Source organism: Scyliorhinus torazame, chromosome 6 (genome assembly GCF_047496885.1).
Source record: "Scyliorhinus torazame isolate Kashiwa2021f chromosome 6, sScyTor2.1, whole genome shotgun sequence".
Classification (NCBI taxonomy): Eukaryota; Metazoa; Chordata; class Chondrichthyes; order Carcharhiniformes; family Scyliorhinidae; genus Scyliorhinus; species Scyliorhinus torazame.
In genome coordinates this window covers 226,913,465-226,941,297 of record NC_092712.1, presented here as the reverse complement: position 1 = coordinate 226,941,297, position 27,833 = coordinate 226,913,465, and the positions used below count along the sequence as shown (strand labels likewise).

General features: G+C 44.7%; 1 protein-coding gene across 2 annotated transcripts in view; it reads left to right on the top strand.

Annotated features, from left to right (window-relative positions):
* The window catches only part of srd5a1 (steroid-5-alpha-reductase, alpha polypeptide 1 (3-oxo-5 alpha-steroid delta 4-dehydrogenase alpha 1)), a 62,724-nt gene extending 40,788 nt beyond the window's left edge, over positions 1-21,936 (top strand). For both annotated transcript variants that reach the window (XM_072509487.1, XM_072509486.1), the window contains 3 exons: positions 15,575-15,676; positions 15,771-15,921; positions 21,521-21,936. In XM_072509487.1, the coding sequence (XP_072365588.1) occupies positions 15,575-15,676; positions 15,771-15,921; positions 21,521-21,587 (320 nt within the window). In that variant the 3' untranslated portion in view covers positions 21,588-21,936. The remainder of the gene's footprint in view (positions 1-15,574; positions 15,677-15,770; positions 15,922-21,520) is intronic.
* Positions 21,937-27,833: the final 5,897 nt, after the last annotated feature.

The window sequence follows — 27,833 nt, the reverse complement described above, 5'->3', positions numbered from 1 at the left end:
GTTTCCAACTCTATTTGTTACCAGAGATCGACAAGCATAAAACAGAGAGTATCCTTTTCTCCACCCGATTCAGCCGATAGTAGGTAGGGTTACCATGCAGCTTGGATTGTCATAGAATCTCCCAAAGCCAAAGATTTAATGAGCTGTACATTTTCTCCCACAAGGAATGCAGGAGAAAATGAGCTCCAACCAGATTTATTGTTACAACAAGCTCATGATGTAATGCAATCCTAGTAGATTCATGCACTAACTGAAGAAACTATATAATGACTACATGACAGCTGCAAGGCTGATCTGCATGAGAATGTCATTGGGTCCCTATTTTAGCAGCATGTCTATTCTTCTTATTCTTCAATTCTCTGCCAGAAGACAGGGTTGACCACAACATCGCAACCTCCAATATTTGGTAGGGCAAAGAGACATGTTGCAGGCTGGTGTTTGCTCCGGACAAATTTAATTGAGCATTTGAAATGTTTTATAAGAGAAAGGAGGAATGTGAAAGGTTGGAGGGGGCGTTGAGCACAGAGGAGGCCTTGACAGCAATTGGGCCGACGCAGACGGATAAGGCCCGGGGCCAGACAGGTTCCCACTAGAGTTTTAGTGGGACAGTTGGTGCCGTTATTAGTGGGTCTGTTTGAGGACTCGGTACCATAGGATTCCCTGCCTGAGACGCTAATGCAAACATCATGGGCAGCACGGTAGCCTTGTGGATAGCACAATTGCTTCACAGCTCCAGGGTCCCAGGTTCGATTCCGGCTTGGGTCACTGTCTGTGCGGAGTCTGCACATCCTCCCCGTGTGTGCGTGGGTTTCCTCCGGGCGCTCCGGTTTCCTCCCACAGTCCAAAGATGTGCAGGTTAGGTGGATTGACCATGATAAATTGCCCTTAGTGTCCAAAATTACCCTTAGTGTTGGGTGGGGTTATGGGGATAGGGTGGCGGTGTTGACCTTGGGTAGGGTGCTCTTTCCAAGAGCCGGTGCAGACTCGATGGGCCGAATGGCCTCCTTCTGCACTGTGAATTCTATGATAATCTATGATAATCAATTTCACTTCTCTTGGAAAAAGGATGTGGACCCCGTGGAATGTGGGTCGTACCGCCCTATTTCTCTACTTAATGTGGACACCAAGATATTGGCCAAGGTGTTTAGCACTGAGGCTGGAACCAGGGGCGAGATCCTCTGACACCCTGCCGGGTCGGAGAATCGCCGGGGGCTGGCGTGAATCCCGCCCCCGCCGGTTGCCGAATTCTCTGGCACTGGAGATTCGGCGGGGGTGGGAATCGCGCCGGTTGGCGCCCCCCCCCCCCCCGCGATTCTCCGGCCCGGATGGGCCGAAGTCCCACAGCTAAAATGCCTGTCCCGCCGGCGTAGATTAAACCACCTACCTTACCGGCGGGACAAGGCGGCGCGGGCGGGCTCCGGGGTCCTGGGGGGGGGGGGGGGGGGGGGGCGCGGGGCGATCTGGTCCCGGGGGCTGCCCCACGGTGGCCTGGCCCGCGATCGGGGCCCACCGATACGCGGGCGGGCCTGTGCCGTGGGGGCACTCTTTTCCTTCCACCTTCGCTACGGTCTCCACCATGGCGGAGGCGGAAGAGACTCCCTCCACTGCGCATGCGCGGGAATGCCGTCAGCGGCCGCTAACGCTCCCGTGCATGCGCTGCCCGGAGATGTCATTTCCGCGCCAGCTGGCTGGGCACCAAAGGCATTTACCGCCAGCTGGCGGGGCAGAAATTCGTCCGGCGCGGTCCTAGCCCCTTAAGGTTGGGGCTCGGCCCCCAAAGATGCGGAGCATTCCGCACCTTTGGGGCGGCGCGATGCCCGACTGATTTGCACCGTTTGGGACACCAGTCGGCGGGCATCACGCCGATACCGGAGAATTTTGCCCCATGTCTTCCTCAAATTATCGGGGAAAATCAGACGGTTTTTGTCAAAGGCCGGCAGTTGTTGTCTAATGTGAGGCGATTGCTAAATGTGGTGCTTTCCCTGTCTGAAGGGCCTGCTCCAGATGTATCCTTGCATTTGATGCCTAGAAGGCATTTGATAGGGTGGAATAGGGGTATCATTTTGCGGTCTTGGAGAAGTTTGGGTTGGGACCCAAGTTTGTGTCTTGGCTACGACTGTTGTACAAGGGCCTAACAGCACCAATATTCGGGGTGCTTCCAAATAAATGTCAGAATAAGGTAGGGATGCCCTGTGTCCCCTCTCTTGTTTGCATTGGCGATAGAGCCTTTGGCCATTGCCTTGAGGGCTTCAGATAAGTGGAGGGGGTTAGCGAGGGGAGGAGCATAGGGTGTCCCTGTATGCTGATGATCTATTACTTTATGCGACGGTCCTGGGCTCTACCACAGGTAACATAATCGAACTGTTGAGGTGCTTTGGCTCTTTATCAGGGTACAAGCTAAACTGGGGGGAAAAGTGAGTGCTTTCCAGTAAATGCCCCGGGGAGGAGAGTAATCTGGGGGTGCTACCTTTTTCATATGGCTGGTTCCAGCTTTTGGAATCTGGGGGTCCAAGTAGCCTGGGATTGGGCCTCTTTCCGTAAACTGCACAAAATGCAAGCTTGGTAGATAGGGTCAAGGCCAATCTGCAAAGGTGGGATAATCTTCTCCTGTATGTGGCAGGTAGGGTTCAGTCAATCAAGATGAACATTTTGCCAAGATTTTTGTTTTTGTTCCAGTGTTTACCGATCTTTCTCCCTAAATCCTTTTTTGGGGGGAGTTGATTACGTCCTTTATATGGGTGGGCAATACTACAGGGATTCATAGGCAGTCCTTCAAAGGGATAGATAGTCAGGGGGCTTTGCATTGCCAAACCTGATATTTTACTACCTGGGCAGTTAATGTGGAGAAGGTGTTCGGTTGGTTGGAAGGATTCGGGAGCCACGTGGGTGCAGATGGAATCAAGGTCATGTAGGGGGTCTGGTCTGGGGGCGTTAGTGACGGCCTCCCTCCCGATCCAAAGTATTCGGCAAATCCAGTGGTTGTCACCACTTTGAAGCTATGGAGACAATTCTGACAGCATTTTAAATTGGGATCAGTGTCAAATTTGTGTGAATCATCTGTTCGAGCCTGCGAGATTGGATGCCACTTTCGGGGGAAGGGAAGGGGCTGGCTAGAGTGGGTGATTTGTTCTGGAGGGGCGGTTTGCCAGTCTGGAGGAACTGTCGGAAAGGTTTGGGCTCTCCCAACCTGACTTATTCAGATATTTACAAGTTCACAACTTGGCAAAATGTATTTTCCCGACATTCCCCGTGGCGCTGCCAGCCTCTCTAATGGACAGGGTTCTTTTGCTCGCATGGTCAGAGGAAGGAAGCACTCCTGGTAGTTATGGACAGATTATGTCAGAGGATGCAGCGACGGTGGAGGGGATTAAGGCCAGGTGGCAGGAGGATTTAGGGCCCCATATGAGATGACGAGGTGTGGAGTGAGATCCTGCATAGGATGAACTCCACATCCTCCTGCGTGAGCCTTAGTTTAATCCAACTCAAAGTGGTTTAAAGGCAGTACCTGCCGAAGTCCAGAATGAGTCGCTTTTTTGCAGAGGTGGAAGACAAGTGCGAGCACTGCTCAAGGGGTCTGGCCAGTCATGTACACATGTTGTGGTCTTGCCCCAAGCTTGTGGGCTTTTGGGTCTCCTTCTTTCACACCATGTCGGCGATTCTAAACATTGAGCTGCAGTCCTGTCCCTTAGTGGCCATATTTGGGATGTCAGACTCGGCAGAGCTCCAGACGGACACAGGGACCGATGTCCTGGCCTTCACCTCGCTGATTGCCCGGATGCGACTACTGTTGGGATGGAGTCTGCTTCTGTGCCCAGTGCGTCAATGTGACTGGGATATCCGATGGAGTTCCTACACCTTGAATAAGTCAAGTACACCATGAGGGGAGCAATTGAGGAGTTTTACCGAAGATAGCTGCCATTTATTGTTTACTTTATGGAGTTGGTCAACGTTAGTTGTTAAGGTGAGGAAAAGGGGGAGGGGTTGGGTTGTGGGAGGGGTAGGCTATGTTTTGGGGGTTTATGTTTGTACTGGGGTTTTGTTCTGTTTTGTTTTGTATGATTTTGTATTATATAAAATGAAAAATCTGAACAAAAATATACTTTTTAAAATAAATAAATTTCTGGGAGAAACTGGCTGAAGCTCAGATTTTTGTGGGAGTGAGCCCTTGGTATGGAGACTGTTTCGCTTGGTCCAATTAATGATAATGGGGGCAGAAGTAGGGTTAGATGAAGAGGAGGACATTTTCAGATACCATGGCGGCCATCACTGAGGCTGCTGCTTCACCCGAGAAAGTAAATGTCAAAGCCGGCCACTGCACCACAAAGCAGCGAGATGTTTCAGCCGAGCTGGAGGCCTGACAACCATGAGGGAAAGAAGGGTGATGCTGTTCCTGGAGGTGGCAGGAGGAGGCCGTCTCGCACTGCAGCAGGGAAACCTCTTGCTTCCTCCCTCTGCCTCTTGCCTGATGAGCTGTCCACGTCTAGGGTCACACCGTCCTCAAAAGTTCACACCTGTCTGGAGGGTCAAGTTACGGTGAGCGCAGCAGCCCACTACAACGACTGAGAACCTTGCAGCGGGGGTATTGCAGGGTACGCCACCAATGCAGGCACCACATTCCGTCCTCCCTGATCCTCCGTTGTCCCATCAATTGTGAACCCAATGTGTTGTCTAGCCTTGGCGATGAGGGGGCAGTTACCTGTCGCATGGCACTGCCAAGGATACAGATGTCTGTGACCATCTGCCAAAGTTTTCTTCAGCACTGGTTCTCCGTAATCTCCAGTTGTCTTTTCCTCTGCCTGGAGTGCTTGTTTCTCATTCTCCTTGGTGCCCTTTGTCACCATTATCTGCCCTACTGGTGGACAGTACTCTGTTTGTTCTGTGCAGGCTGCTGCTCTTCACCCCCAATATCCTTGATTTCTGAGAGCGACACCTCTCTCTGTAGCTGCATCCTTCCTGGAAAGTTGCAAAGAATATTGAATACTGAATGATCAGCTTGTGAACCTTTAGCAGATTGAATGCCAAGTAGCAACAAAAACTGGGAAATATCTTGGATAGTTGCCTTCCGTTTGACAGAAACACAATTGTTTTTGATAATTGAGTGGATGTTTTCCAGTTGTACAGTGTATGGGAAATAAGAATTTGGTTTTGGGGTAAAAGGTTGAATTGAAAGTTTTTGTTCTGATATCTTGTGTCACCTAAGTTGCTTCAGCTGGCAAGTCATTCTGGATTTGAATACATCTGCACCATTTACCTGACGTGTCATAACTCTGTTTTATATGTTTGTTGTTCAGAATGTGAAGTTCCACCTCAGCAATAGTACAGCAATTCCTGATTTTATCATCCACTGTAGTTTTCCATTTCTCAATTTATATATTTACACCGATGTTTTGTCTCATTCTGCTCTTAGATGATTTAGGAGCTGTTTTTAAACCAGTCTCTGCTGAATAACCCCTGTGCTTGTATTATTTAAACAGGGACAAGTATGTTACCCTGTGCTCCAAGTGCTAAAACTGGCGCTTAAACAATTCTGTACAGATATTTAAAAAGAATCATCTTTGCTTTTTTGTAAGTTTAATGACCAGTTTGGTTATATATTTACTTGGGAAATGTCTGTGATGCTGGAAATGATGCAGTTGCCTGCTGGGTTGATTTGGCCCAGATTTTGTGGTCCGTGAACGGCGCTCTCCATTCATTACATTTACATTGAGTTACTGTGTACTTTTGCAACATGAGCTGCTGCTGCAATTAGAAATCTGATGGTCTCCACAGGGGTCTTTGGGATCTGTGTGAACAGGAGAAGCAACAAAGTGTCTCCTCAACAAATCAGCTTGTAGACACCGTACTCTAATTTGAAGAGGGGGATTTAGAACTGAAGAAGCCCATAGATTTGGATGAAGGGTGGAGGAGGCTTTTAACACTAGCAAAAATGTCAGTGGGTCGGGAAAGCAGCTCCAACTTACAGGTTTCGCACAAGTGTAATAAGCTGCTTGCACACATCCCCCAGGTTAACAATTAACTTTCAAAATTTAACAGCACACAAGGTTTCTCAGGCTTCTTGAAATTCACAACTGAAAGAAGCTGAGTACAGTGGTAATTGAAGGGCTGAATCAAACTCATTGAAATACTGTATTGAATTCTTAATACTCACAACTACTATAATCATAAGACTATTTCCCTTTGACCATTTTCTCCATCTTTCTTGTATATCTTTAAATTCCCAATCCTGACTTTGTCTTGCAGCCTTGCCTCAGTAATGACCACTATATCATAATAATAATACCCTCTAAATTGAGTTTGTACCTGCAATTCATTCAGTTTGCCCCTTCATGCCTTTGGATAAAGAACAATTACTTGATTTATGCACCCTCATCTTTCTGCTACAATGTTTCACTCACATATTTCTTCCATGGTTTAACCATTGTCCATCTTTTAGTTTGTGACAGCCCTATACATCTTTGCCACTGGAACTCTAAAGCCCCAACGTGGTTCAGGTCCAGTTCTTTTATGTCCCAATGCTCGTGCCAGCGTCTCTTTCCTACAGCACTGCTTCAGTGAGGTGTGTTGTTCTTACTTTATTCTTTCACAGAATGTGAGCGTCACCGGCAAGACCAGCATTTGTTGTGCTTGAGAAGGAAATTGTTAGCCATAATCTTAAATCACTACAGTGCAACTGGTGTAGCTACCGGAGATTTCCAGATTTTTACCCCACCGACAATGAGGGAATATTGATGTAGTTCTAAGTCAGGATGGTGTGTAGCTTGGAGGAGAACTTATAGGTAATGGTGTTCTCAAGCATCTGCTTCCTTTGTCTTTCTCGATGGTAAAAGTCGTTGGGATTTTAAACTGCTGTTGAAGGTGGCTTGACAAGTTACTGCAGTGGACCTTGCGAATGGTCCACATTGCTGCCATTGTGCACTGGTGCAGGATGGAGCGAATGATTCAAGTGGTGGATGGGACACCAGCACATGTTAATGGCACACCATCCTCATCCCCCTCAGCACAGATACAAAGGAGGCCTCCAAACAACCAATCACATCTTGAACGTGCCCTCATTGATTCCCGGCAATTTGTGAAATTCCCATTCATCGTCAAACAAATTAAAAGCTGACTAGTGATCCCAGAAAGCAAAAATAGATGAGAAGCGTGGCACAGTGGTTAACACTGCCGCCTCACAGAAGCACAGACCCAGCTTCAATTCCAGTCTCGGGTGACTGTGGAGTTTGCACTTTCTCCCCATGTCTACGAGGATTTCCTCCCAGTGCGCCAGTTTCTTCCCACAGTCCAAAGAAGTGCAGGTGCGGTGGATTAGCCATGCTAAAATTGCCCCTTAGTGTTCAAAGATGTGTAGGTTCAGTGGGGTTACGAGGTTAGGGCGAGGAAGTGGGCCTAGGTTAGGTGCTCCTTCAGAGGATCGGTGCAGCCTTGATGAACCAAATGGCCTCCTTCTGCATTGGATGGATTCTATGGTTCTAAAGGAAAATGGTGCCAAATAATCACATTTACGTGAGCTAACTTAAAATAAAACACACTGATGTGCATACCTTTGTGTAATGTCAGGGTGTCACTCTTCCTTTTTGTATTCCGCCTACTTGGTATAATCTCTGTCGTTTCAGCAGAGGTAGAGACAGGCTGCCCATATCCCTGCTCGAACTGCTGAGGTGCATTTGGCTGACATCCTCTGGATTTTTTTGTGCCTGTGAAGGCCCTGTCAATGACTGCTCCTTCTGCACCTGTGTAGTGGCAGACTTGAGCATTGGGAAACAAAATTCTCGGCTGGTTACTGGCTGAGAGAGGGTAAGTGATGAGTAGTAAACATGCTTGAATGTAGTTGTTTTTACCATCATCTCTCTCATGGCTCAGTTGAATTTACTGCTACCATTGTGACCATTGAACACTTTGATGTGTGGTTCATTGCAGCATTGGAAGGCCAAAGCTAAAGTATCCCCCTATTTAAGGTAGCAGCCATGTTGACATCCAGAATCTGAACGGCTGTGTTCAAGGTGTTCATGTACACATTTGATTGCAGTGTTTGACGTTCCACAGAGTTGTCTTTTGTATCCACACAACAACACAGGATGCAGATACCCTGCAGCATCAGCTCACTCAAGCTTGTGGCAAAAACTTCCAGCCATTCTGCAGTCATGGTCAGTGTGCTTGAAAGGCCTGTTTGCACATTGTCTGTTACAGCTCAATGGTTCACTTTTACTTTGGTGATTTTCGAGGTACAGCACCTCTGTCCAGCTGGACAAAGCGAGGTAGGCAGTGCCTTCTCACATGGCCTGTCCACTGCTATCCTTCCACCAACATCAGCTCCTGCTCCATTGTGAAGTATGAGTTACCAAGTGAAAAGTCTAATACTGTTCTAACTGTCATAATATACATCTATGTATACAATGGAGTGCAGACAGGCAGTGATTGACACACAGGATGAGACCAGTAAGCACACAGAACAGAGCAGCCAATCACCAGACAGGACACGACCACTATAAAGCCAGAGGGCACCGGTTTTCCTGCTCTCTCGGGACCCAGCCTCTGAGACAGTCAGAGTTAGTGAACTGGCCAGTGCAAACACCATGTGGTAGCTACTAAGTCTGGTTCGGCTAGTATCAGTAGTATCAGGTCTCCAGTCAAGTCAGCATAGTGTCACCCCACAGTTGAACATGTATAATAGTTTAGATGTTAAATAAAATCGTGTTGCATCTTATCAAGTGTTGGAGGTCTGTCTCTCGCTACACTCTTTCAAGTGCAGTCCACATCGACACAGCCTACCCAACACATCACTAACTGGTTCCATTGAAGTGCAAATACCTGAGCTGTCGCACAATACCTGAGCTGTCGACTGCCAAGGACACCAGAACTCAACTGATTTCCAGCTCTTCCTCTCTTGCCTTTCTATGTTCAAAATCTGTGGTGGCCTATCTCCAGTTATCATAGAATTATCATAGAATTTACAGTGCAGAAGGAGGCCATTCAGCCATCGAGTCTGCACCGGCTCTTGGAAAGAGCACCCTACCCAAGTTCAGCACCTCCACCCTATCCCCATAACCCAACACTAAGGGCAATTTTGGACACTAAGGGCAATTTATCATGACCAATCCACCTAACCCGCACATCTTTGGACTGTGGGAGGAAACCGGAGCACCCGGAGGAAACCCACGCACACATGGGGAGGATGTGCAGACTCCGCACAGACAGTGACCCAAGCCGGAATCGAACCTGGGACCCTGGAGCTGTGAAGCAATTGTGCTATCCACAATGCTACCGTGCTACCCCAATGCTACCATTCTCTCCCTCATGTTCTGTGTACTCTTCTCAAATGAGGGAAAGAACAGACGTATGAGTGAGAGTAAGGCCATGCATCCATCTGATGGATGGCAGTTTCGCCAAATTCACTGCAATGAGAGAGAAACATTAAATTGCTTCATGCAACAGTGATGTATGGATAGATGGAAACATGAGAAATTACATGAAAAGAGAAGGATGAGTATGTGTCCATATTCGCATAGAGTCTTGAGAAACAAGGGGGTGAAAAGGTTACCGGGGAGACAGGTGGGTGGTTACAGTCAAATCAATCATGATATTATTGACTGGCAGAGTAGGCGAAGGGCCGAGTGGCCTACTGTTGCTCCTAGTTCGTATTTTCATGAAAAGTAAGGGAGTGTGAGGAATGATGCAAAGAAGTAGGTTTGAGACGATCAAGTGAGGGAGTTGGAGAGAACATGAATATCCATCTGTACTCATCTGATTAGGTGTTTCATGCACTGAATCCAGGAGCATGGCATTACATTCCTGCTACTCAGCGCTTATGTCATCTCATACCATGCCTTTTTGGTATCAGCAGAAGATTTCTCCTCTCATTGCTGGGGAACGGTGTCTCACGTCACTCTTCACCACCTGCAGCAGCACATCACACCAGGTCTCACGAAAACGGAGTGCAGCCTTTGAGCATGGTGTGTTTTTACTTTATTTTGTTTAGTTAGGTCACATAAATATTATTATTTGGCACCATTTTGCCTCACATTCATTCTTCGATTCCACTCTGAAAAATCTTCCTCCATTGCTTCCAATTCCAAGCATTTCCAGGTTTCATCCTTGGATTGGCTCTTTACATGCTAGAGATTGTGACATGTATGCCAAATCTGTAAGCAAAATGATAATGAAAGCGCCTGTGTTAAACAGTCAGACTAACACTCTGAACCCACTTCCAACTTTCCCACTCTATTTGGATCCCAACTCCTCTCTGCCCTCTTCTCTCAATGTATTTCTGCTTTAATATTGGGGCCACAGAGTCTAATCCAGGCAAACTTAAGTTAGAAAATTTAATTGAAATTTCAAATCTTAATACAGAACATAATATAAAGAGGGGGAAACAAAGGTGTGATTAGCTAGATAAAGGGAACAGAAAAGGTAATGTAAATCAAAAAATGTTTCATCAAAATTTGAAGAAAGTGACTCCACGTTCTTAAAGGTAATTCAGTGTCAAGGAGGTTGTTTGACAATCAGAAAACTTAGCAGAGTTAAAAAGTTAATTTTATACTGAAATGGACAAGCCCGAAAGAAAAATATCACTTGCGAAAATATATGGTGAAATTATCTCCACTACTTTACCTGTTCCATTGTCAAAAACCATGAATAAATTTGACACAAACAATTTTCATTTTATAAAACAAAATTGTCTCTGTCAGATCATACTATGAAGTTCTAAGTGCAGTGCTCAGAGATCTTTTTTTAAATAAAGTTAAAGTGCCCAATTCTTTTTTTGCCCCCAATTAAGGGGCAATTTAGTGTGGCCAATCCACCTCCACTGCACATCTTTGGGTTGTGGGGGTGAAACCCTCGCAAATACGGGGAGAATGTGCAAACTCCACACTGCCAATGACCTGGGCCGGGATCGAACCAGGTCCTCAGTGCCGTGAGGCATCAGTGCTAGCCACTGTGCCACCCTGCCCTCCCAGTGCTAAGAGATCCTGAGTAATAGATTTCCCCTCCTTTCCTCAGCAGCAGTGTCACATTTGCTAGCTTTCTAATTTGTTGCAATCATTCTAGAATCTATGGAATTTTATATTGATAACCAATGCATCCACTATGTCTGCAGCTATTGCTTCAGAATGTAGGCCATCAGCTCCTGAGAATATGTTGGATTTTAAACTCTGAGATTTATCCAATACTTTTTTTCTCTGCTGATATTAATTACCTTAATTGTCTCAAGTCTTATTAGCCCCTATGTTTCTGATAATATGGAGAGGTGCTAGGTTGTTCACTTTGAAAAACGGAATGTATTTTAAAAGATGTGAAACTTCTAAATGTTGAGGTCCAGTGGGATTTGAGTATACATGTCCAAGGAACATAGAAGAGGGTTAGCATGCATGCACATTAGGAAGACAAGTAGCATGTTAGCCTTTACTGCAAGGGAACTAGCATACACTAATAAGGAAGTCTTACTACAATTGTTGCAGGGCTCTGATGACAGTTTGGCTCTCCATATGTAAGGAAAATGTACTTGCATTAGAGGCGGTACAACAGAAGTTCACCAGATTGGTGCCTTGAACTATTTTCCAACTAATAACAATAATAATCTTTATTATTGTTTAAGTAGGCTTACATTAACACTGCAATGAAGTTACTGTGAAAATCACCTAGTCGCCACATTCCGCTGCCTGTTTGGGTACACAGATAGAGAATTCAGAATGTCCAATTCACCTAACAGCACGTCTTTTGGAACCTGTGGGAGGAAACCGGAGCACCCGGAGGAACCCAAGCAGACACGGGGAGAACGTGCTGACTCCGCACAGACAGTGACACAAGCCGGGAATCAAACCTGGGACACTGGTACTTAAACTAAATCAACAAACTGAGGGACAAATTAAAAGGGGGCACTCCTTAAAGGGGCACTGCCCTAAACTAAAACAAAGAGCAAATGAAACTTTAAAATATTAAAATAAAAGATGATTAAATGGGTCAATAAAGCACCCAGACCATGCGGTGCCCACCGGGTATGGAAGGCCTTCCACACCGCATGCTTCCTCTTCAGGATTTGGATTTGTTTTATTGTTACGTGTACCAAGGTACAATGGAAAGTATTGTTCTGCCTACATTCCATCCATTCAGGCTCACCTGGCCGCGAATGAAGATACAGAAGAGGAACAGACATTCCGGCTGGATGCCCCCCTCAGTCGCCCACTGCCTGGATCTGTTAATGGCAAGTTTTGCCAGGCCCATAAGCAGGTTGACGAGAAGGTCCTCCTCCTTCCTCATCCCTCTCTAAATCTTGTCAAATCTCTTGCTGTTCAAATACATAAAGGGGAGTGAATGCTATGAGAGTAAGCTTGGGCGTGGGCGTGGACGTAACGTGCAAACAAAACTGCAATAAAAGGTTAAGCAAAAAACTAAAGAGGGTGCAGCCTGAAACATTTAACATATACATGGTCCACGGTCTCCACAAGGCAGCAAAAGAGACCGGCCTCATGGGAGTCCGTGGACCATTACAGTCAATGGTTGCATGGGTACTGCATGCAACACCTCCACCCCAGCTCCCCAAGATAAAGGGGGAGGAATCCTCCATAGAGGGACCTCCGCAGGGAATTCCGCCACTGGACATCAACAAGGACGCCAAGGCCTGTCTGGGTGATGGGTGAGGGAAAGGAAGTGAAGGTGTGCAGGAGCAGCACATACAGGAAACCCCACTGTGCAGTGTGATAGGACATGGAGGGTATTTCCATGAGGCGGCTAGGGTTGTGGGGCTCCGAGGGAGGGTTTGGGGCTTGGGGCCAGTATGAAATTCCATCCAAGCTGGGATCCACTAAGGCGGGGGTCCACCACACACCTATGCATTCTTGAGACCATGTGTTAGCGACTGAATAACTTGAGCCTGTACTGTCTGGAGTTTAGAGGAATGAGAGGAGATCTTATTGAAACATCCAAGGTTCTGAAGCTGTTTCTCCCTAGCTGGGGAATCTAGAACATTTTGGGGCGGGGGTTTGGAGGTTGTTGCACTGTCTCAGGATAAGTGACAATCATTTAGGGATGAGATGAGGAGAAATGTTTTCATTGATAGGCTTGTGTATTTTTGGAAGTGTATACCCGAGAGATTTGTGAATGCTCCACTGTTGAATACATTTAAGGCTGGGATAGACATTTTTGTGTCTCTCTGGGGATATGGGAGTGGGCGAGAAAGTTGAGGCCAAAACTAAGCCACAATCTTATTGAATTGCATTTATTTACTTCCTCAGCTATTTCTTTGTTCCCCATTATAATTTCCCCTGTTTTTGACTGTAACATTTGTCTTCACCAATCTTTTTCTCTTGAAATAATTAGAGCAGCTTTTTGATTTGATTTATTATTGTCACATGTATTAGTATACAGTGAAAAGTATTGTTTCTTGCATGCTGTACAAACAATGCATACTGTACATCGGGAAAGAAGGAGAGACTGCAGAATATAATGTTGCAGTTATCGCAAGGTGTAGAGAAAAGATCAACTTGATACGAGGTAGGTCCGTTCAAAAGTCTGATGGCAGTAGGGAAGAAGCTGTTCTTGAGTCGGTTGGTACATGACTCAAACTCTGGTATCTTTTTCCTGACGGAAGAAGGTGGAAGAGAGTATGTCCGGGGTGAGTGGGGTCCTTAATTATGCTGGCTGCCTTTCTGAGGCAGCGAGAATTATAGATAGTGTCAGTGGATGGGAGGCTGGTTTGCGTGATGGACTGGGCTACATTCACAACCTTTTGTAGTTTCCTGTGGTCTTGGGCAGAGCAGGCTCCATACCCAGCTGTGATACAACCAGAAAGAATGCTTTCTATGGTGCATCTGGAGAGGTTGGTGAGGGTCATAGCTGACATGCCAATCTTCCTCAGTCTTCTGAGAAAGTAGAGTCGTTGGTGGGCTTTCTTAACTATAGTGTCGGCATGGGGGGACCAGGTCAGGCTGTTGGTGATCTGGACACCTAAAAACTTGAAGCTCTCGACCCTTTCTACTTCGTTGCCATTGATGTAGACAGGGGCATGTTCTCCACTATGCTTCCTGAAGTCGATGACAATCTCCTTTGTTTTGTTGACATTGAGGGAGAGATTATTGTCGTTGCACCAGTTCACCAGATTCTCTATCTCATTGCTGTACTCAGTCTCGTCATTGTTTGAAATCCGACCCACTACGGTGGTGTCATCATCAAATTTGAATATCGAGTTGGAGGGGAATTTGGCCACACAGTCATAGGTATATAAGGAGTATAGTAGGGGGCTGAGGACACAGCCTTGTGGGGCACCGGTGTTGAGGATGATCGTGGAGGAGGTGTTGCTTCCTATCTTTAGTGATTGTGGCCTGTGGGTTAGAAAGTTCAGGATCCAGTCACAGAGGGAGAGGCCAAGGCTACGGAGTTTGGAGATGAGTTTCGTAGGAATGATGGTGTTGAAGGCTGAGCTGTGGTCGATAAATACAATCAGTTTTACATTCCATAAAAGCTTACTTTCATAACCTTCACTCCCCTTTATGTATTTGAACGGCAAGAGATTTGACAAGATTTAGGATGGAGGAGCAGGACAGCTTCCTGATTTCCATGTTTAATTTTGCATGTGTGGTTGCTGGATATTCCTGTCTGATTTGTTCCTTAATAATGGTGAGTATGGATAGCGTCATCATTGTTCTTGCTACAACATCTGGCCAAACAAGGAAGCAGCTTCAAGGCACTTGGGGCTGAATTTTCAATTTGGAGTCGAGATAGGAATAATTCTGGGTCCTGATCCGATATCACTTTAGCGCCTGACGCATAATGTGATTTTGAAGAAAACTACCAATCAGTGGCAGAGCGCATTTGGCTTTCTGACGCTGGAGGGCCAATAGGAGGCCTTCCAGCACTAAGGAAGTGGTAATTTCACAACCGGAGGTGGACTCTGACTATGTAGGTAGGAGTGAGAGAGAGGGTGCCTCAAGATGGAGGTGTCCTCTGAATACATTCCAGTTTTTCCACCATTATGAGGGGGAACCACATGACAGGGCAGCCTGTGGCCGCAGCTGTGACTATCTCCATGTGTCGAATGCGGAGGGTGGGGATCATTTAAATCTATGCTCGAGTGCCATCGGGAGGCAATCTCCATGCACCAGGCTGGCTTCAGTGGCCAAAGGGGCTCACCAGCTGACTAGATATTTCAAGGTCATTTCCGGTCACTCTCAGAACATTGGCGTTAATATGCCCTTCTTGCCACTTGTGGGTGGCTAGTGAACAACCCCTAGAAGATGCCGATATTAAAATAGTCCCGAGGCAGGAACGTACCAGCAAACTGGTATGCCACGCTCCGTTGCCAGTCGTCACGGCCTCCTACCTCCAGTCCCAACTCCAACACAGTTTTAAAATTCTGCCCTTGGCATCAGTTACAGACCCAGTGCAATGGCATTAGTGTTTGCATTTTACCCAATGAAAGAATTACTTGTACATTCTATTTCACTTTTCCTGGTGCCATCTACAACCGTTGTTTTTCCTCGGTCACTTTATTTTTCCGTATTTCTTTCTGAAGCAAAATGGATACTGTGAACATGAGAGAAATTTGATGATGCAATTTTTAAATTCAAGTTCTTGTTTTTAGGCTTTGTGCTCTGGTTTTTTGGATTGTCAGTAAACCTGCATTCTGACCATATCCTCAGAAAGCTACGAAAACCTGGTGAAACAGGGTATAAAATCCCCCATGGTGAGTGATTTTAAAACAATATTCCATTCGGCCTAAAATATAATAAAACGACACTATATATTTTGTAAACATTAATTTCTGTGATATTTTAAAGGGGGAATGTTTGAATATGTGTCTGGTGCTAACTTCCTTGGAGAAATCATAGAATGGATTGGGTTTGCCATGGCTTGCTGGTCACTGCCAAGTGCAGCATTCGCTGTATTTGGACTTTTCGTTCTTTCTTCTCGGGCTGCTCAACATCATCGGTAAGGTTCAAGTTCAGTTCAATACCCTATCTGTTGCTCAATTGAAATTGTTTTACTTTAAGTCTGGAGTGAATAACAATTGCCAAGAGGAAACAAGCCCTCTTCTATGTTGCTGCTTTATGTTGTGGAAGAATGTGCTTCAGTATGGTTCAGCGATTCAACCCCTGCGAAGAACTGCATCAGGCCTATCACCAAGTTTATACTTCTGTAATATTGCCTGCCTCGTCCCATGCTTTTAAAACTATTATATACAGTCCTGTCACCTAATATACAAAGGACTCCAGATACAACAAATTTCCAGATGTGAGCAGCATGGCTGCCACCATATTGGTCCTTGTGATTTTTGGACATCCCTGGTGGCGGCCTGAAAACAGTGATCAGACAAGTTAACAGAATGGGCAAACAGCTGGGACATGCAGTTTAATGCGCATAACTGTGAGGTAATATACACTGGGGAGGTCTTGTGGTACAATAGATAGTGTCCCTTCCTCTGAACCAAAAGCTCCTTATTCAAGTCCCACTCCAGAACATGATGGCCAAGGAAGGTTCTTTCATAAAATGGTGAAACAGGTTGATTATCAACCTGTAAAACCTTCCAGTGCGCCTAAGGCAGGTTGTAAGAGCAGGAGGGTCTCCTGATCAGCCATGCTTGATGTGGAGTAGCATCCCTCAAGCTATAGCCTCTGGCGACAGTATGCCAACTTGTTCCAGGAAAAACAGCATAGAATCAGATGTAAGCATGTGCTTTGTCTGTTTCCTGCACCACTAGGAAGAGAAATTAAGATGAAGAATATATATTGGACAATTAAATATTCAATTGAAAGATTTGAAGGGGGTGAATGAATGGAGAGATCTATAAAAGAATACAAGAGTAAAGAAGTGTTAATAAATTTATACAGAACATATACAGGGGCTGTTTAGCACAGGGCTAAATCGCTGGCTTTGAAAGCAGACCAGCAGCACAGTTCGATTCCCGGAACAGCCTCCCCGAACAGGCGCCGGAATGTGGCGACTAGGGGCTTTTCACAGTAACTTCATTTGAAGCCTACTTGTGACAATAAGCATTTTCATTACCTACAGTTGCAATACTGGATGCTATTTGGTTGCCTCATAACAGAAAGAGCATTAAAGACATAGCGAGGATACAGCATAAATAGACCTCAATGGGACGATGTCAGGGATGAGAAATTACTATGAGATATTAGGATTAGTGCAGCTGGAGTAGAAGTAATTTAAAGTAAGATTTAAAATTATGAAGTGTTTTGTTGGAAACAAATATTTCCTTGTGGCTGTGAAGTCCATGATAAGGAAATTTAAAATTATCCCGAGGAGATAGGTTAGAAGAAAATTTATTTACACAGCCTTGTTGGAACATGGAATTGTTGAGGCAGAGATTATCTTTAAGGAACAGTTGAATCAATATTTGAAGAACGGTTAATCCTCTCCCAAAAGTTGCTTCATCGTCCTTCTGAATTTTCGAGCAAGTTATGAAAGACGATGTTAACTCTCAATTGGCCAATTCTAAAGTTTTGGTCTAATCCATGTGCCAGTATGACTTTCAGCATGGCAGTTCTCTTACCTACCTTGGCAGCTCTGATCCTGAATACTTTGATTCGTTTAGCATTGCTTTGCTGCCATTTTAGTTAATGAGTCAGCTTCAATGCCTTTTTCATCAACTCATTCTCCTTCTTTCTGCTCCCTTCTTTCACTATTTTTTAAAAATCAGATTGCATGCGTGCACACATTCATGCCTCTCAAATGGAGTGTAAAATCACTCTCTTCTGAACAACAAATTCTTGCCAGCTTTGCATTGTCCAAAAGAGAGCAGGAGGGAATGTCAAGAGGAGCACCAGGCATGCATAAAAATGAGATGTCAACCTGGTGAAGCTCTAACACAGGGCAACTTGCCAAACAGGAAACAGCATGCAATAGTCCGAGCTAAGTGATCTCGCAACGAACAAATTAAATCAAAGCTCTGAACGCTTGCCACATCCAGTCGTGAATAGTTGTGGATAGTTCTACTAACAGGAGGAGGAAGCTCCACAAATATACCCTTCCCTAATCATCGGGGAGCAAAGCACATCAGTAAAAAAGATCAGGCTGAAACATTTCGTCCATCTTCAGTCAGAGGTCCTGAGTTGATGATCCATCTCCGCCTCCTCCTGAGGTCCCCAACATCTCAGATATCCAGAAGTGGCTGAAGAAATTGGATCCTGCAAAGGCTATGGACCCTGACAACATCCTAGCAATACTACTGAAGGCTTGTGCTCCAGAACTAACTGCACCCTTAGCCAAGCTGTTCCAATTAAGCTATAACACAGGCACCTAAAGGGTAGGCAGTGGCACAGTGGTATTGTCTCTTGACTAATAATCCAGAGACCCAGATTAATGCTCTGGGGGCCTCGGCAGATGGTGGAATTTAAAAACTCGAAACATGTGGAATTAATCCATTGTCGATTGTTGCAAAAACCCAACTGGTTCTTTAGGGAGGGAAACAAGCCATCCTTACCTGTGACTTGCATGTAACTCCAGATCCACAGCAATGTGGTTGGCTCTGAAATGCCACACAGTTGTATTCAACCACTAGGAATGAAACCAGATGGACCACCTGACATCAACAAACCCAGCCATATTAACCCTGCAAAGTTCATCTTACTATCTGGGGCTCGAGCCAAAATTGGGAGGGCTGTCTCATAGACTAATCAAGCAAACATGGGCAAGTAAACTTCCTGGTGATTGCCACATACTACCTCTGGTGACTAATCCGTACTCCTCCATGTTGAACACCACTTGGAGGAAGCACTGAGGGTGGCAAGGGTGTAGAATGTACTCTGGGTGGGGTACTTCACCAAGAGTGACTCAGTAGTACCACCTCAGACCGAGCTAGCCAGACCTAAAGGACATAGCTTCTAGACTGTGACTGTGGCAAGTGGTGAGGGAACCACTGAGAGAAAAACATACTTGACCTCATCCTGCTGCAGATGCATCTGTCCATGACATTATCAGTAGGAGTGACCACCACACAGTCCTTGTGGAGACAAAGTCCTGTCTTCACATTGAAGATACCCTCCATCGTGTTGTGTGGCACTACCACTGTGCTAAATGAGATAGACTTCAAACAGATCTAGAAGCTCAAGACTGGACATCCATGAGGTGCTGTGGGCCATCAATAATAGCAGAATTGTATTCAAACACAATCTGTAACCACATGGCCAAGCATATCACCCACTCTACCATTACCATCAAACCATGGGATCAATTCCATGGAGAGTGCAGGAGCACATGCCCAGAAGCAGCACCAGGCATAGCTAAAAATGAGATGTCAACCTGGTGAAGCTACAAAACAGGATTACATGCCAAACAGCATAAGCAACAAGTGATAGTCCGAGCTAGGCATTCCCACAACCAATGGATCAGATCTAAGCTCTGCATTCCTGCCACATCCAGCTGTGAATGGTGGTGGACAATTAAACAACTGAGTGGAGGAGGAAGCTCTTCAAATATCCCCATTCTCAATGATGGAGGAGCCCAGCATATCTGTGCAAAAGACATGACTGAAGCATTTGCAACAATCTTCAGCCAGAAGTGGATGATTCATCTCGGTCTCTTTCATTCAGCATCACAGATGTCAATTTTCAGCCAGTTTTCTTCGCTCCACATGATATCAAGAATCAGCTGAAAGCACTGGATATTGCAAAGTCTATGGGCCCTGACAATATTCTGCAATAGTACTGAAGACTTGTGCTCAAGAACAGCTACAACTCTGGCATGTGGAAAATTGCCCAGATATGTCCTGTACACAAGAAACAGGACAAATCCCAACCAGCCAATTACCATCCCATCAGTCAACTCGATCATCAGCAAAGTGATGGAAGGAGTTATCAACCGTGCTATCAAGCGCAGTTACTCAGCAATAATCTGCTCACAGATGCTCAGTTTGTCTTCCGCCAGGGTCACTCAGCTCTTGACCTCATTACAGCCTTGGTTCAAACATGGACAAAAGAACTAAATGCCAGAAGGGAGATGAGAGTGACTGCCTTTGACATCAAGGCAGCATTTGATCGAGTGGCGCATCAAGCAGCCCCAGCAAAACTGGAGTCAATCGTCACAGCTCCAGGGCATCACTGCAGGACTTCCTCAGGGTAGTGTCCTAGGCCCAACCATCTTCAGCTGCTTCATCAATGACCTTCCTTCCATCTAAAGTCAGAAGTCGGATGTTGCGCTGAATATTGCGCAATGTTCAGGACCAACTGCGACTCCTCACGTACTGAAGCAGTCCATGTCCAACTGCAGCAAAACTTAAACCATATCCAGGCTTGGGCTGACTAAGTGGCCAGTAACATTCGCGCCACACAAGTTCTAGTCAATGACCATCTCCAACAAACGAGGATCTAATCATTGCCCCTTAATATTAAATGGCATTACTAACGCTGAATCCCTGACTACCAACATTCTATTGACCAGAAACTAAACTGGACTAGCCACATAATACTCTGGCCACAAGAACACATCAGAGGCTAGCAATCATGCAACGAGTAACTCCACATCCTGTTCCCCAAAGCCTAACCACCACAAGCACAAGAGTGTGATGGAATACTCTCCACTTAGCTGGATGAGTGCAGCTCCAACAACACTCAAGCAGCTTGACACCATCCAGGGCAGAGTAGCCAGCTTGATTGCTACCCCTTCCACACTCTCTCTACCACCAACGCACAGTACTAGCAGTGTGTACCATCTACAGGATGCACTGCAGGAACGTACCATGGTTTCTTAGGCAGCACCTTCCAAACCCACGACCACTACCATCTCTAAGGACGAGGGCAGCAGATACCTAGGAACACTAACACCTGGAGGTTCCCCTCCAAGTCACTCTCACCATCCTGACTTGGAAATATATCGCTATTCCTTCACTGTCGCTGGATCAAAATCCTGGTTCTCCCTCCCTAACAGCACTGAGTGTACCTACACCTCAGGGTCTCCAATGGTTCAAGAAGACAGCTCGCCACTACCTTCCCCATGGCAACTAGGGATGGGCAATAAATGCTGGTCTAGCCAGCGATGCCCACATCCCATAAATGAATAAATAATGTACCTGCCAATGTAAAAACATTGCCCAAGTATATCCTGTTCACACAAAGCAGGACAAATCCAACCAGGTCATTTATCACCCCATCAGTCTACTCATGTTATGGAAGGTATCATTGTCATTGGCTTTACTATCAAGCAGCACCTACACGGTGAAAACCTGCAGCCGCTGCTCAATTTGCGTTTCACCAGGGTCACTTAGTTCCAAACCTCATTACAGCCTTGGTCCAAACATGGACCAAAGAGCTGAACTCAAGCGGGAATTTAAGGGTGACTGCCCTTGACATCAAGACAGCATTTGACTTACGGTTACATCAAGGAGCCCTGGCAAAAGTGGACGAGATGGGAATCGGGGCGAAAACTCTGGAGTCACACTTTGCAAAAAAGAAAATAGTTCTGCTTTATTCAAGGATATTCAAAATATTATTGAATTCCAAAAATGAAAAATGATGTGGTAATATTCTGAAACATTTCTGTTTATGCTTTCAAAATATATTTTATCTTTTTGTTGCAGATGGTATCTGGAAAAGTTTGAAGATTATCCAAAGTCAAGAAAGGCCTTAATACCTTTCCTATATTGAAATGTTAAATACTTGTATTTGGCCAGATTTTCCACTAGTTAATAGATTGGTGGCATGGTAGCACAGCAGTTAGCACTGTTGCTTCACAGCGCCAGGGTCCCAGGTTCAATCCCGGCTTGGGTCACTATCTGTGCGGAGTCTGCATGTTCTCCCCATGTCTGCGTGGGTTTCCTCCCACAAGTCCCGAAAGATGTGCTGTTAGGTAATTTGGATATTCTGAATTCTCCCTTTAGTGTACCCAAAGAACAGGCGCCGGAGTGTGGCGACTAGGGGCTTTTCACAGTAACTTTGTTGCAGTGTTAATGTAAGCCAACTTGTGACAATAATAAAGATTATTATATGAATATAATGAACTGTGAAAAGTTGGTGCACTTACTTCTGAGATGGGAATTAAATGGACTATAAAGGTTAGGGCCTGCCCATTCTAGTGCAAGAACCCATTTACCTTTGTGATAAGTATTAATTGTTTCTGACCAACCCCTCTGATGCCAAAAATTAAATGTAGCAAGCCTGGAGTCTCATTCCTTCAGATTTCAGTCATTGCAGGAGATTTTTTGAAAAATAAGTAGAAAATGTTTTTGTGCTTTTTCTTTCTGACTTTTTATATCTCAATCCTCCTTTCCCCCTCATTGGGCGGGATTTACCGTTTTTTCACATTGGCAGGAAATTCCAGTCCCATGCCAACACATGGGTTTCCCATTGACAGCGGCGAGATCGGTAGATCCCGCTGGCGGCCCGTCTTCCCTGCCTAAAAACACACGGCGGGGTGGTCAGTAAATCCCACCCACTACTTCAATTTCTGTCCCTGCTTTGTTTGACATTGATTTCGATATTCTAACTGACAGTTCTTGGTTCAGGCTCTCTGCTCATTAATGATTCTTTAATCTGATTATGGAATTACATGATTACTTGCTCTATTCAGAGAGATCCCAGATTCTCCATACAACGAGTTGCATTTTTATGGTTCTTTAATTTACAGTACATTCCAGTGCAAAATCCCATAAAAAGTCTATGTACAAATGTAATTAATGCAATCATTCACTGGCGAGAGCCGAAATGCAGGCCAATAACAACTAACTTGACTCCTTTTCTTATTAAATGCTGCTCTCTAATATAATTAGCGTAGTAAGATTTTGTATCATTACCCTATCTTGCAATACAACTTGACTGAAGTAATGCAAGATTATAATCAATATGATGAAACTGGACTTTGTTAGTTTAAGATGGAACCATTAGTGCAAAACTATGTGAGCTGAATAGTAAAAGAGGAATGTTGCGAGAATGCATGTTACAGCCTGCAATTTACTCAGCTTGACACAGAAGCCTTTTAATGTGCTGCTACTCTATGCTTTTCAGTCATGTTACTCGAGATATTTTCATTTTGGTGCGCAATATTTCAACAAGACAGTGCTACTGAAAATGATGAGGTATTGAGGATTAAGAAATCTCTATAAAATAATCTGATTGAATTTCTATGTGTAAATCTGTATATATCCTCACGGAATTTGATCAATTTTGTTGCAATAGATATAATGGTATGGGTTGGATTTTGTTGTCAACCAATATTTACCTGTAAATCAGACAGAAACTTCTGATCACCACACCATGTACAGTTAAAAATGTAGAAACAGGAATAAGCCATTTAGCCTCAAGCCTGTGAGATAACCCTCAGCGGTTATGGGGAGAAGGCAGGAGAATGAGGATGAGAAAATATCAGCCATGATTGAATGGCGGAGCAGACTCGATGGGCCAAGTGGCCTAATTCTGCTCCTATGTCTTATCGTCTTACACCATTCAATGAAATCATCTCTGATCTGTGCCCCAAGTCTACACAACCATTAAACATGGCAATCTGGAAGTTGCTGCTCAAAATGGCCTGCTCCTCCATACGTTACCTGAAAATGTTACCCCGCTACCTGACTTGATATTCAAATGATATTCAGATATGGAGTGAACTCACCCGAACAAAATAGTGCTTTTCTATTTGAGTTTAATATTGCTTTATCAGAGTGGCAATTTGCCAGCAAACAGCCACTCTGGCACTGAAAACGAACTTGCACAAGAATGCATTCTCATTACTTCATACTGTAATTATTAATTTTTTTTTAAATGTATTTAAAAAAAAATCTTTGCCTTTTTTATCTTGTTTCCTTTTTCTTTCCTTTTGATTTTACTTTCTGTAGCTGATCTGAGAAGGAATTCACTGTTCCAACGTACAGGTCTGGATCTGACTCTGCACTGCTTATTAACTGTTCATCAACCTGATATGATAACAATAGGCACGGTGGTTTTCTCTGTTAACGTGGATACTAGCTGCCCTGCCTTTTGGACATTTCATAAAAATGTCCAGGGCAAATGCCCATAGAAAGTCTGTGTATAAGACTAACGAACAGCATTATTCACCAGACAGAGCAAAATCGAGTCTAATGTATTGCAGAGAACAGCCTTGATTGTTACCAATTGATTGCAAATACAGTATTACACAGCAGTATTAGCTAAAGTTCCTGAGGAAATAAATTGGTTTCAGTATATTTTCACGAACAAAGCGCTTACCTCCACTTCGAGCCCAAAGTTTAACCATGGGTATCATTTGAATGCTTAGGAAAAGCTGCCAGTACTGCTAATTTCCAGAGGATTATTTCCCTCCTTCTCTTCCTGGTTTCATACCAAATGTATTATGTATTGATCAAAATCTATAAATGGATTCTGGCAAAATGTATAACTGTCCCAGTGACCACTATATTCCATTATGCTATAGTTCACTGTTAATACCCTCCCAGCACATGCCCACTGGCAATACACTGCTCGCCCCCAGAATCCTTCACTTGCTGACTTATCTAAATAAGTACCAACAAATCAGGCACCACCTTCTGTTGGGCACACATGTACAGTTAAAATGTAGAAACACAAATAAGCCATATTGCTTATGGAGCTTTTCATTACCATATATATATGTATATTTGAGCATACTTGCCATTTTGTATCCTTACATTGTAAATTCACAGAATTCATTCAGGTCATTCAGCCCATCGAGTCTACACCGGCGCTTGGAAAGAGCAGCCTACTTAAGTGCATGCCTTCCACCCTATCCCCGTAACCCCACCTAACATTTTTGGACACTAAGGGCAATTTAGCATAGCCAATCCACCTAACCTACACATCTTTTGACTGTGGGAGGAAACAGGAGCACCCGGAGGAAACCGCGCAGACACGGGGAGAATGTGCAAACTCCGCACAAATAGTGATCCGAGCCGGGAATTGAACCTGGGACCCTGGAGCTGTGAAGCAACATTGCCAACCGTTGTGCTACCGTACCGCCCAGTTAAGTTAAGCCGGTATTTTCCCCCATCTGTAGCAACAGCATTATTCCATTCAATTCACACACTATTTTCAAATCTACCTTTCTCATGGCAGTTACATCACCAGACATCTCTGTAATGATTTCTTAAGTGATTGGTGAACTGATTTTTACTGACAATTCGTGGATATTGTCTGTCATTTCTATAACTGGTAAAGCTGTTCGGTAGTCTTCTGACAGAAGCTTCTTTTGAATGGTTTCACCCTCTGCCCATAGTCCAAACAATCTTGCGGAAGCACACCTTTGAAAATCATATTGGATGTTCACTTGTTAAAGCGATTAATATAATGTTTTTCCTTCATGTTGACTGCACTTGTGAGCCATCTGTGATTATAAGGGTTTTAGCCTGGAAGGCATCACTAACTCTGAATCAGTTGTTCAAATAATTTTTGAGAATCTTTTTATGGGTCTTTAAGTTATTGTTTTAATAAACTTGGAGGTTGATAACCATAAGAAAATATTGTCCTTCTCATTTGCAAGCAACCAGTACTTTTGCCATTCCAAACACAATTCAAAATCCTTTATCTGCAAGATACTCACTTGGCTGTTTCCCCATCATGTAACATCATAATAATATTACATTAACACTGCAATGAAGTTACTGTGAAAAGCCCTAGTCGCCACATTCCAGTACTTGTTTGGGTACAGGGAGGGAGAATTCAGAATGTTCAATTTACCTAACAGTCCGTCTTTCGGGACTTGCTGGAGGAAACCGGAGCACCCGGAGGAAACTCATGCTGACACGGAGAGAACGTGCAGACTCCAAACAGACTGTGACCCAACCCGGGAATCGAACCTGGGACCCTGGAGCTGTGAAGCATCAGTGCTAACCACTGTGCTACCGTGCATCTCCAGCTGAATAATCTGCAACATCAATAAAATCTCCAATGTTGCAAACAACCTGTTTTCGTTAAGAAAAAGCAAAGTACTGCAGAAGTCGATCATCTGAAATATGAACGGGAATGCCAGAAATGCTCAGAGAGAGAAACATTTCTCTCTCCACAGATGCTGCCAGACATGCTGAGTCTTCCCAGCAAATCTCTGTTCTCACTAAGATATCTTGATGTAATTGTGTAGGCTAAATCACATCGGGCCCACTCACAACAGGAACTTAAAAAAATTAGGCATCTTATTTTTACAACAGCTTTCCCACCACATTCACATTCTCTCTTCACACTTTCAGGTGAAAGTCATGCTCACTCCCTAATTACAGACTGGAACCACCAGATGGCAATAATCCTTATCCAATTTTGCATGTTGATATATTACAGTTTACATCCCAGAGAGCAGTCTATTATTAGTGCTCTTGCGTTGCCTTCTTGGACTGCAAGTCAACAGGGCACTTGCACTCCAGAGAAATCAATGTAGTTGATTATTTTAAAAACATTTTTGTCAGGAATAAAATATCGCAGTCATAGGTCACCTGGCTCCAAAATGGAATATCCGAGCAACAAGTGACCAGTGTGAAATTTTGTTCTTCATCACAATAAAAAAAGTTTTTAAACGTTTTTCAAAAGCAGATATAGATTTAAAGCAAGGTTTTTTTCAATTTGCTTTGTCACTCCTAGGCTTGACTATACTAATCCACTCCTGGCTGGGCTCCAATTTTCTAACCTCTGTAAACTTGAGGTCATCCAAAACTCTGCTGCCATGTCCTTACTTGCACCAAGTCCCATTCCCCTATCACGCTTGTGCTTGCTGACTTGCATTGGCTCCTTGTCAAGCAACGCCTTGATTTTAAAATTCACTGACTTGTTTTCAAATCCCTCCATCGCCTCACCCCTTATGCCTCTGTAATCTCATCCAGTTCGCAACCCTCCGAGGTATCCGTGCTCCTCAAAATCTGGCCTCTTAAGCATCCCAAAATGTAATCACCACCATTGGTGGGCATGTCTTCAGCTGCCAAGGCCCTGAGCTCTAGAATTCCCTCCCTAAACCTCTCCACCTCTCTAATTTGCTTTTCTTCTTTCACATGCTCCTTTAATTTACTTAATTGACCAGGCCTTTGATCATCTGCCCTGATATCTCCTTATGTAGCTGAGTGTCAAACGTTGTTTTCCAAAACCCGCATAAATGGGCAGCACGGCAGCACAAGTGGATAGCACGGTGGCTTCACGGTGCCAGGGTCCCAAGTTCGATTCCCCGCTGGGTTACTGTCTCTGCGGAGTCTGCATGTTCTCCCTGTGTCTGCGTGGGTTTGCTCCGGGTGCTCCGGTTTCCTCCCAAAGATTTGCAGTTTAGGTGGATTGGCCATGCTAAATTGCCCTTAGTGTCCAAAAAGGTTAGATGGGGTTATTGGGTTACGGGGATAGGGTGGAAGTGAGGGCTTAAGTGGTCGGTGCAGACTCGGTGGACCGAATGGCCTCCTTCTGCACTGTATGTTCTAAATCACTTTGTTTTATTACATTGAAGGCGCTATATAAATGCAAATGTTGTAAATAGTGGTGGCACAGTAGAAATCCTTCCAGTAAATGATCCCAAAAGAGTGGATCTCATTACATGCAACCTAATAGTATCAATTTCAGCATGAACCCCTGGCAGCTGCATAAACAGTTGAAGCTGAATGTTAGATATTGAAAATCAGTTGTTGCTTCCACACCAACATCAACTTAATAACTCTGATTTCTTTCCCTCAATGCAGTCTTGGATCAACAAATTTTATGCGCAACAGTAATTAGCAACAGCCTGCATTTACATAGTACCTCTAAACAAGACCTGTGATCCTCTGTCGGCTGTGGGCAGCACGGTAGCACATTGGTTAGCACTGTTGCTTCACAGCTCCAGGGTCCCAGGTTCGATTCCCGGCTTGGGTCGCTGTGCAGAGTCTGCACGGTCTCCCAGTGTCTGCGTGGGTTTCCTCCGGTGCACCGCTTTCTTCCCATAAGTCC